Source organism: Pagrus major, chromosome 14 (genome assembly GCF_040436345.1).
Source record: "Pagrus major chromosome 14, Pma_NU_1.0".
Classification (NCBI taxonomy): Eukaryota; Metazoa; Chordata; class Actinopteri; order Spariformes; family Sparidae; genus Pagrus; species Pagrus major.
In genome coordinates, this window is record NC_133228.1 from 572,057 (window position 1) to 584,263 (window position 12,207).

Here is a 12,207-nt window from a genome sequence, read left to right on the forward strand (position 1 = left end):
CAGACAACCTCACCTGGTCTGTGAACCCTCGGCACTGGTCAAGAAGGCACAGCAGCGTCTGCACTTCCTGCGAAGGATGAGGAGAGCCCTCCTGCCCCCGCCCATCCTCACTACATTCTACAGGAGCACCATAGAGAGCATCCTGACCAGCTGCATTTCCATGTGGAGGACAGCGGAGAAGATCATTGGGACTTCTCTCCCCTCCATTCAGGACATTGCTCCCAAGTGCTGCATGTCCCAAGCTGGAAATATTATCAGAGACTCCTCCCACCCTCACCATGGACTGTTTTCCGCGCTGGCCTCTGGAAAGAGGTTCTGCAGCTTTCAGTGCAGGACCACAAGGTTCTATAACAGCTTTTTCCCCCCTTGTCATCAGACTGCTTTCAGTAATTTGCACTTTTTAGTATGTTTCTGTTTTTGATATTTATTTCTTATTGTGGTATTTTTTGATATACTTTCATTTTAATTTCTATGCTGAGCCTCTGAAACAAAATTTTGTTCATTTGTTGCTCACAGAATGACAATAAAATCTGTCTAAGTCTAAGTCTCTAAGAAATGAAAATACATTTATTTATGCATTTTTTAACTAACTAAAATGATCTATGAAATGAAAAATAATAATGTGTGTGTAAGATGAAAAGAAATTAAATTGTTTTTAAGTATATAAATGAAAAAAGTGTGTGCCAAGGGCGACGTTTCGACCTGTAGTACTTCCTCAAGCCAAGGTACACTAAAAAGAAAACAAGTTGGCTGTTCTTGACTGGCTGACTGAGGTGCTTCTCTTCCTGTGGTTAGAGCAGAAGTGAGCTCTCTCTCCTACAAGCCTCCTTTTACACCCTCCCGATTTTGTGTCCCTTAAGCTTTAGTGGTTTCTTCTTAGATTGTCCTTTTCACTTCATTTGTCCCTCCCCCTTTCCTCCAATGTTATAATCTCCATATGAATTTAGATAAATGTAGAGTCTTTAAGGTATGTATGAATTGTTGTTAACTTTTTTAGGTAAGTATGATTTATTATTTTAGGGTTGGGCAGGGGAACTGAGCCCGCGCCCCAAAAGGCACGGGAGGTGTGTAGCACTAGTGTCCGCCAGACACACTATTAAAGCCACTGGACCAGTTCTAGGTTCTGATGGAGTGGGGCGACAGGTTAAAATTAGACCAGAGACCAGGTTCTTTAAAATTAAAGCCAGTACTTTACTTAAAGTAAACAAGAACAATAAACATAACAGTGTTCAGACAGTGTCTAAGGTATCCTGCAGGTATGGGTTAGGGTGTAACACTTCAGTAGGGTGTAACACTTCAGTTCAAGTTCAATAAAGTTTAAGTTCAGTTCAGTTATTTTTCCAACTCAGTTCAGTTCAAAAGAAATATCTCCAACACTCCTACCTCTCCGGCAGCGAGTTTACCAGTAATCCATCCGGCAAATCCTCATTGAAGCGATGAATATGAAGGTGAAGATGAAGATGTCTTTTACGAACGAAGTCTGTGGGTTTGGCTCGCCATCTTGTGTCCCACGGCTGCGTGCGTATGTGTGGTCTCCCGCACCTAGGAAGAGTGTCTCTCTTTGGTCAAACTTCATTCAGGAGCAAGCAAAAAAACCTGACCTGTACAACAGGCCATAAACAAAATAAATTACTCTGTCCATGCAAATGAAATAACCTTTTACAGCGAGTTTAAATCATAATGTTACTGTTACGTGGTGTAACCGGGCCCCACACAGTGACATGGGTACTTTTCCTCCTGCCGCTGGGCCGTATAACTCCTCTTTTTACATGAAATAAAACTCTTTGGTTGATAAACCGCAGACTATTAGCCGCTAAACAGTTTAGTTTGACTTTTCTCCGCACATTTTTTAGCTAAGGCTATTAGCGCTTTGCTAGCGACCAGTCACTCACTCAAGTGCAAACAGTACAAGGAAGCATAAAGCGAGCTGAAACTCACCAAAACCGCTGTGGCTTATTCAGACATGGTCCTCATGAAACACCAAGTAGATGGGTATTATTTTCCAGGCGTTAAAGCAACTGTCTTTGTAACTATTTCACTCGTTAATTTCTCTGCTTCTCTTCGCTTCTCCTCTGCTCTTGGCTCTGCTGCTCAGCTCTGCCAGGAGCATGCGTAAACACAGGGCAACGAGTGCCTTAAAGGGGAAGCGTCATCACATTTCTTAAAGGCATTTTTTTAATCATTTCCATTAAATTATTGCCAAATCTGTGTTAAGTGGCTCTTAATGAAATGTATGCATTTTAATCCAAAAACACATTTATGCTTCTTAACAAAATAACCATATTTATGCTTTTAAAATAAATATTTATGTTGTATCTATTTTCCTTCTCTGGGCTGTGGACCATCTTGGATTACACTGTAATACTCAGTGGCGGCTGGCCAATAGAGGGCGCTAGGGCGCCGCCCCACCACTCACCACTCCCCACATTACCTTGAAAAGACATAAATTTTTTTAATAAAAATTAAATAATAAAATAAAAATATTTCAAAATACATGAAGCTTATATTTTTTTTATGAGAAAGATAAATATATAGTTAATATGATGAGTAAAGTTGTTTCGTTCATCTGCGCTGTCTGATCGGTGACGTGTTTCCGCCCCGGGGCGCAAAAATCTTTGCCCATAGACTCTCGTTAAAAGTTGTACATGCGCAGTAGCTCCTCTTCAATGCAAGAGATAGGACCATGTTGGGGCGCACCTCACCTGCGCCCAGAGCTGAATGCAGCTGGATTTACATACCAACGCCCTCCCGCCACGGGGCCGACGTCACAGCCGTCCGTCATAAAGTGCGGCTGATTGACAGGTCGAGCCGCGGGAGTTGGAGACGATCGGACAGAGAGCAAAATGGAGAAAGAGAGACTAGATAATTCAGTGAAGTCACTTCAGACAACACCTTTTGATAGGAGAACATATCAGGAGAAGCACGACGTGAAAGAGCGCGGACCTGATCAGCCGAACATATAAATCAATCAGCAGTCCAAGGATAGAGGGAGACAATACACCCGGTCTTTTTCCAGGACCTGGTTTAGCAACAAGGCTTGGCTAGCTGCATGTGGCGAGGCTAATGCTTTATTCTGCTTTCCCTGCCTCCTTTTTCAAACGTCAGGATCTGACCCAGCATGGATTAAGACAGGTATGACTGATTTAAAGCACTTTTCAGAAAAGGCAAAGAAGCATGAACAAACTGGGATCCACATGGAAAATGCACTGCGACTAGCCATGTTTGGCAAAATAAACATTTCATCTCAGCTTGATGAAGGCTACAGGATAGGGATCCGTAAGCATAATGAGGAGGTTGACAAAAACAGGCACATCCTATCTAAAATAATAGACTGTGTCAAGTTCTGTGGTGCATTTGAACTTGCCCTGCGTGGCCATGATGAAAGTGAAGGCTCAGAAAATCCTGGTGTTTTTAGAGGATTGGTGGATTTTGTAGCATCACTGGATACAGTTCTACATGAGCACCTGCAGACTGCCACTGTGTTTAAGGGGACATCTAAGACTGTACAGAATGAACTCCTTGACTGCATGCTGTCAGTTTTGAGAGAGTGCATCGTTGGAGAAATCAGGAGTGCAGACTTTGTCTCCATCCAGGCTGATGAAACGATGGACATTTCCACTCAGTGTCAGCTGGTGCTTGTGACCCGCTACATTGACAAGGCCCATGATGTCCAAGAGAGGTTTTTTGAGTTCATACCTCTCCAAAGGGCCACAGCTGATTCCATCGCCACAGCACTTCTGGATAGGTTGAGCTCCATTCTCCCTGATGACCAGAAGAGCAAGCTCATTTCCCAAGCATACGATGGTGCAAGTGTCATGAGAGGAGCCACAGGTGGTGTGCAGAAGAAGGTCCAAGACGTCTATGTGAATGCACACTACGTCCACTGCTATGCTCACCAACTTAACCTTATCATGCAGCAGGTGACTTCCCATATCCCAAAAGTGAGTAATTTCTTCTCAGACCTGGCTGGATTCTCTGGCTTTTTTTCAAGATCTCCTAAGAGAACCAGCGTACTCGATAGAGTGGTGGCCCACAGACTCCCAAGAGCAAGCACAGTGAGGTGGAACTTTCATAGCCGAGCTGTGAACACTGTTTTTGAGCACAAAGAAGACCTGCTCCAGTGTTTTGAAACCATCAGGGACTCAGGAGAGTTTGATCCTACCACTGTGAGAGAAGCTGGAGGGTTTGTGAGGCTGCTGGAGGATGATCACTTCAGCTTCTTCCTGAAACTGTTTCATCTCATCATGCCTCATGTGAACATTCTCTACAGCCAGCTCCAGAAGCGGACCATCGACTCAGTCTTTGTTCAGGGAATCATGCAGCAGTTCACAGACAACATACAAAAGATCAGGTAAATTAATGTGTATCTTGTGCTGTTTAATATTACTGATATTGTGTTAATCTCTATATGCTTTTACATTTCTTGTTATTTTACCTGGCAACTAAAGATGAACTTTTCTCTTCTGGTTCTGTTCAGAGATTCCCTCCCTACTCTCTGTGGAGACCCACAGTGGCAGTGTATCTCAGCTGGCCAAGAAACGCCGCATACTGGGCCCAGGTGATCTTCAGAGGGTAGCTACAGAGGTGAGATAGAAGCTAAATGTGTGGTGTAGGTCTTTTACAGTGTTTTTAATCATAGTAGTGCTATATTGTGAGGAAGTGGGGAACACACCTTAGAATAGGCCCTATATAATAGTCTACTTTTATAGAGGTGCAATGTTAATTTGCATTGTTGCTATTAAATGAACACATATATTCATAAAATAAATTGTTTTTATATATTAAAATATATTTATATATTAGAAAGCTGACTTATAGCCATCTCCATATTGTATTAAATGGATGCATTCATTTTTTTAGGTTTGTGACACCATCTTGGGCCATGCTGAACACAGATTTGCCTTCACAAAGCATCTGATCAGTGCTACACTGCTGCAGGCAGACAGATTCCAGCAGTACCGCAGCCAGTTCCCTGAAGCAGCACTGAACACCACCATGGAGGCTTACCCACTGCTGAACAAGAACAAGCTGAAAACTGAACTGGCTCTCATCTACAGCAATGATGAGTTCAAGAGCTGCAGTGGTGCTGTGGCTCTTTACCATCTTTTCATGGGGAACAATCTTCAGGACACCTTCTCAGAGACTGTGGCTCTGCTGAAGATCATCATCACAACTCCTATGACCACAGCTGAATCTGAGAGGTGCTTCTCAACCCTGAAGAGAATCAAGACCTTCCTCAGGAACACAATGTCACAGGATCGTCTCAATGCATTGGCCATGCTCTCTATGGAGAAGAAACTTGTCAAAAACCACCCCTGACTTTAACCACAGAGTCATTGAGAAATTTGCCTCTCTCAAGGATAGAAGGGCAAAATTTATGTACAAAAAGTAGAACACTAGAGAGTTGTATTTATGTGTGTATATATGTGTGTGTATATATGTGTGTGTTATATATATAATATATAGATGGATATATATATATTATATATATATATATATATTATATATATATAGATAGATAGATAGATAGATATAGATATATAGATATATATATATGAGATCGATACGATTCTTTTCATATTCACACACGTTCGAAAATAAATTCAATTCAATACCTTAGTACATGTGTTGCTTGCTTTTTGGTACTGTATATGTCTATTTTTGGAGTTATAGCCCCCCCTGGAGAAAATTCCACCAGCCGCCACTGGTAATACTGTGGAGGTAAGTGAAGACCAGTCGTGTTCTACAAAGTGTTTTACCAAAAGAGTCTGTGCGTTTTTCTTTTTAGAAATATTACATCTGTGTTGGATGAACCTGGTAAGCATTGTTTTACCTGTTTCACCCCACATATTGCATTCCGCACTGTTTATGTAACCAATAAGTGGATTTACCAGGGTTATGGTAGCAGTATACTACCTATCCAGTTTATTCACAACTATTAACTTCTGAACTGAAATGCATCAACTTCATCTTCACAACACTTCATCAACACACAACCACAACTGCATGACCTTAAATCTTTATCACTAGATTGAAATAAAAATAAAAACACAAAATATATTTCTCTCTTTCTTTCTTTGTGGAAACAAATGATTGTTTACATTTCTGAACAATTGATGGTCTTCAACTCAAAATGAAAGGAATCCTCAGTATTTTCACGATCCGCTTCCAAGATTGTAGGTAAGAACCCACAGGGAAGGAGCATGTCATGATGCAGGACCCGTTCTCTGCCCTCTCCATCCTCAGGCTTGACCACATAGACAGGGATACTCTCATCTGGCTGTTTGACAACAACAATGAACAGTGGACTCCCACTTGTCTGAGATTTTTGTGCTTCTTTCTGAGACTCAGGGTCCTTACAAGGACCCTGTCCCCCACTTCCAAAGGCAGAGCAGTCACTTTAGCATCCCAGCGCCATTTGTTCAACAGCTGCCTTTTTCTCAGCATTTCTTGAAGCTAGCTCATATGCATGTCTCAGTCTTTTCTTCAGGTCACGCACATATTGTGAGTGCATTTTGGGGTTGTGGGCCTTGAGGGCTGATGCCCAAACATAGGTCAATGGGAAGACGCGGCTCTCTGCCGAACATGAGAAGAAAAGGAGCTTCCCCAGTCACATAATTTCTTGTACAATTATACGCGTGTACTAGGGGCCCTAACATATTTCCTCCATTCCTCCTTCTTTTTCTCCTCCAGAGTTCCCAAGAGATCAAGCGTTCTGTTGAATCGTTCTACCGGATTCCCTCTCGGGTGGTAGGGTGTTTGTGCGAGACTTGGAGATTCCAGCATGCCTACAAAGCTCTGCTGACAACTTCTGACTCAAAACAGGTTCTCCCATAACACTGTGGCAGCAGTTTTGGATGTCTGGTCCTCTTGTTGGATATGCCTGTGCATATTTTGTATAGTGATCAGTTATGACCAGTACGTTTCTAGTGTCTCTTGAGTCAGGTTCTATTGACAGAAAATCTATACAAATCAACTCGAGGGGACCACTGACTTTGATGTTAACCAGTTTTGATGCCTTTTGCACTCTAGCTTTCCGTCTAACACATCTATCACAGCTTTTACATTTTGTCTCAATGTACCTAGCCATTATCGGCCAATAGAATCTAGCTCTGGCTAGTTCCGAAATTCTTTCAATGTCCATATGCCCCACTTCATCATGAACACCTTGTGACTACTAGGTATGACAAGTTGATGAAAAGCTTCACCTCTTTGGTTGAGAACCCTGCGGCACAACACGCCATCCATCAAGGGTAGTTTTGATCGCTCTCGTAAGAGTAGGGCTACCTCCGGCTTCTCAGCTCTCATATCCATTGTCTCAGTGTCGATCCCACTTTCAAACATGTGAATAATTTGTGCTAGGGCAAGCATCCTCTCTGCAAACAATGAGTGAGTGCAATCAAAGTAAGACACTAAGCATTTTTTACAGACAGCATACAGTACCTGTACCAAAGACAATGCTGGTGCCTACCTGAGACATGTAGCAAACGCTGTTCAAGTTGCATACACCTCCACTTGAAGTAAAATGAACGGTCATCTCCCGAATCCGGCACTGACCCTGTCATCTTTGGAGGGGGCGAGGGCTCCTGTTGTTACGGGGAAGTATTTGATGAAAGCTTCCCATTGGTCCTCAGGTGGGACTTTCACAGATGGAGAACTGCAAGAAAAGAAAAGTACATGTCGCCATCAGGTAGTTGTGATGTCGGACTGGCACCAATGAATGTCTTTAATATGGATCCATCCAAAGGATATGTGTCGAATCACAAACATGCTGTAATCCACCTGGCATTTTGGCTGAAGAGCTGCCTGATGTTGGATGCAAGGCCACTATTACTATTCCAGCTGATTTATATAACCTACAAATACTTGCAGCACACTTAACCCTACTGCAGCAGTCTTCATCCATCACAATATTTAAACATTCCACCAAAGAATCCCGAATATAAAATTCTTGATAGGAATGGCAGTGTTAGCTCTCTGAACAAGTTGGAAACTCTGTTGAAGGTGCCCAGCATTGTCATATCCATCAACGGGCAATACTGGATAATGGGTGACAGTACGCGCAAAGGCAAATTAGGGCTAGCAATGAAGGGAGTGTCAGGGTCAGCATGAAAGATATGTTTTGGCACTGTAGGACATGCAGAAGGAACAATATCAGGGTCAGTGTGACGGACGGCGTTGGGGTCACCATGTGGGACATCACTGGGGTCACCATAAGGGACATCACATGAGTCACCATGAAAGACATCACATGGAATCACCATGAGGGTCATTGTTGGGGTCAGAGTGATGGTCAGAGTCAGGGTTTGAATGGTGGTCAGAGCAAGGGCGTAGGTTTGGTCTCTAGCTTTGGTAGTGACATTACCTAGGGGTGGACTGGGACATAAAATTCAGCTCTGGCATTTTCTGTCCAGACCAGCCCACTATATTATCAGCGGACACCACGAAGAAGTCCACAAAGTCTCGTGGCGTCCTTTCTCACACATACTACAAAGGAGAGTCATATTCCTTGATAGCAGTTAACAAATAAAGCACGTAGCTATGAACTCAAGGACTAAAACTGACAGCTATAGCAATCAACCAATCAATCTTTGTTCATTATAGTGTCAAATCACAACAGAAGTTATGTTATGACCAGGGGTGGGACGAGACTAACGGGAAGAACCCAAAACCAGAGACGGGGTGGAGTTTTTCTCACATCATTACTTACATTTGCACAACAGTTGGTGCATTTCTCAAAACAATTAGTACAAACTGCAAAACCTTGTTGATGACCTGCAAAAGCATGTCACATGCTCAAAATAGAGGTCATTCCTCAAAACCAAGTATTCCTATCAATGAAAGTGTGTGTGTCATAAAAAAAAGTCCTGACACCATCATTTATGAACAAGGTAGTCAAATGGCTTTGTCGTGTTTTCATTAGGACACTTTACTAGTGTTTCCCAATGCAAAAAAGCCAGATCTTTGTGACCTGAAAATGCTCAAGACTATACACTAACACTATACACAGCCATTTGAAAACTACAGTAAAAGTAACACATTTACACACAAATTATACCTATTAGATAGTTATCACCTCAGTAAACAATAAATGAATTGAAAGATTACAATAAATTCAATGGTAAATATTGCAAATTAAATTTATTATTTGCTACAGGTTTACTTGTGTTTTGTATCTCTGTTTACAGCTCATCAGGCCACGTGAATGTTTACTGTTGCTATGGCAACAAGAGACCGCTGACGTTAGCATCTGTTAGCTAGCTTAGCTAAATCATCTGAACAATAATAACCCATAATATCACAATTCGACGTATTTGAACAAAATCAACCACAACTACCAACAGTCACAGCCCTTTAACTCTGGGCTGATGTGCTGCCACATGTTAGATTGTCAAAGTTAGAAAATAACGACTTCAGTCCCTGAGGAGCTGCGTTAGCATTAGCGGCAGCTACGTTAGCATTAGCGGCAGCTACGTTAGCATTAGCGGCAGCTGCGTTCATCAGTATGCAGTTAGTGAGGTCGCATCACATTCAATGTAAAAACGTTTTTTTACTTTGTTTTGGACGTGTCTCAAACATTTAGCCGAGCCAGCCCCAGGCTGACGGTACTGACCCTGTCTGCCTCCACTCGCTCATCATCGTCAGGTCCTCCTCCCTCGTCTCCCGGCGCGGCAGCACCTGTGGCTGCTGGCGGGTCGGTGTCACTGGTCCCGGCACCAAAAAGCTCCGTCAACTTCGCACATTTAGCAGCCTCCACCTCCAGAGACTTCAACTTTTTAATCGCTGTTTCTCAGCTGTTTCTTCCTCTTATCCATTTCAAGTAGCGGACACAGTTTGGAAGATGCTCACTACTACCACTCACTAACGTTACTACTGGCTCAGCAGCAGACAAATATTGGTAGTGACTATTTTGCAATCCTCGAACATTGGTTGTGACATGTCACGACCATCTATATAGAAACCTACGCCCATGGGTCAGAGTCAGGGACAGCATCAGAGCCAGTATTATAAAGAAGCACCCTCTGCTTCAAAGGTCCTTGATGTACCTCTAAGTGTTGCTGGTTGATGGCAGATGGCAGACTGAAAAGGTAGAGCAGAGAAAACTTGCTTCATGATAAGGTGTATGCCCACCAATACCTGGCTTGGCCCGACCAATCCGCCTATCCCAGACTTTTGGCTCTTTATACTACAAAAATGGCTGAAAACATTTTGTGTTGACACACGAAAAATATAAATAATATAGGTGATGGAGCCTAGCCGCTAGCTAAAGCATACAACATTATCCCAACAAACATCTTAATACACAGAATATTTAAACAGATAAGGTGGATGGCTTGGTTTAACAAAGATATTAATTGAACTTTAAAAGGTCACAAATAGTGCTGCTTACCCGCAATAGTCACAGTAGAAGTGAGCACGGCATTCTCAAAGGCCCAAAATAACTCTCATGGGTGCCACCTAGTGGCTCAACTTTATACATCAATAAAATGTCAGAATGCAATTACTATTAAATACTTGGTTTCACTAATTTAGTTTACTAATGCACTGAAGCCCATGCCTTTTGCTTTACTTGCAGCTTTATCTGAGAGGTAAAATGATGATAATGCAACACTTTTCTCACTACATGAGCTATTATTACATTATGAGCTGTTATTACATTATGAGCGGTATCAATAAGGCTCTTAATGTAATAAGTTATTACATTATTACATTATGCGCAAAGCCCTTATTACATTATACGTCCGTGATTTCATTACATTATGAGCCGATTATTACATTATGAACTTTTATTACATTTAAATTATTACATTATGAGCCATTATTACATTATTAGCCATTATTACATTATGAGTTGCTACAGCACCGAAACTGGCAATGTTTACCTTTGATCTCTGGAGGACGTCCCCGTGGCCTGGCATGTACCAGACAGCAGATTTCCCTGATTTTCTTACAGCTGTGTCGTAGAAGAGAGGGGGAAAAGGAAAACAGAGAGAGGGAGAGAAAAGGAAGTTTTAAGTCAGAGTTGTTGATGTTCAATGGTTGCAATATGCCTTGTCTGACGTGAAATTGCCTCAACCCGGTTTAAGAAATGTAAAGTACACTCACTGATTCCAGAGGTGGTCCAAGTTGGACCTGGCATCGGCCACGGGACCTCCCTTCTTACTGTAACCCTCTTTTCTTGTCTGGTAGCGTACTCCAGTCTCTCTTGGCTGTGGATAAATAGCGGGCTACACTTCTCGTTCTCAGTCTTCTTTTAATGATCACCAAAACGGCAGAACAGTACAACTCATCTCTGACCTCAATGTCGGGGTTCACATACAACAACTTCTACCTTCATCAACAAGGCGGAGCAACACCGTCACCCACATACCTGCGCCCACCAAAACAAAAGCATGCATGAAGCAATCAATCCAAACTCTGTACATCAAAACATCCAAATGAAAGTGCTGCAAATGACAATGAAATAATGTAACAATAATATATTAATAATAATAATATATAAAAATAATATTAATGTCTTTATCAGTAACTTAAGTAATACAAATAATATACATAATATACATATATAAATTATAATAATATATAAAAATAACCCAAAATATAAAGTGTACAGTAATTACGGTTACAGTCTTCCCTTGCCACAAGTAGAAATGTCCTCATTTCAACCAACCTCTAAGAGAACAGTGTAATGTAAACACATGACATTATGAAGTCAACAATCACAAACAATCCAGTAGCTAAATATCCTTACTCACACTGTTAGCCTCAGCACTCTCAGCACTGAGCAACACCTTAAACACCGTCTGTCAAAAAAAATAAATATATTAAAAAAAAATTACAAACGAGCAGGCAGAAATAAGGCATTGACCTGATATATACTCCAATAACAGTCAGGTGTAAACAACCGTACAATACAAAATCACAGCACCCAAACAACAGGAAACACAACATGTAAGGGTCTGTCAAAGTCCAACCAACCACCTTATGTAACAAAGTCTCTGTACTTGAGCGGTGGCCTAACCTGGCGTCCACACCGGGATGTGACTAGCAGGGGCCCCTGAGGAGGTGGGCAAAGTCCATCTGTGTGGCCCGTGGCTGAAGAGTGGGAAGGGGGGGACAGACTGGGGGGATGAGGGGACGGTGGAGCACTGGGCAGAGGAGCAGTATTGACAGGGGCAGGTACATGTGGGGGAGTGGGAGGGCGAA

General features: G+C 42.2%; 1 protein-coding gene across 1 annotated transcript; it reads left to right on the forward strand.

Annotated features, from left to right (window-relative positions):
• The first annotated feature begins 3,194 nt into the window (after nt 1-3,194).
• On the forward strand, nt 3,195-5,319 carry LOC141008664 (zinc finger MYM-type protein 1-like). The gene is made up of 3 exons (XM_073481115.1): nt 3,195-4,351; nt 4,512-4,584; nt 4,861-5,319. Exons 1-3 carry the CDS (start codon nt 3,195-3,197, stop codon nt 5,317-5,319), a joined length of 1,689 nt encoding a protein of 562 aa, XP_073337216.1.
• The last annotated feature ends 6,888 nt before the right edge of the window (nt 5,320-12,207 follow it).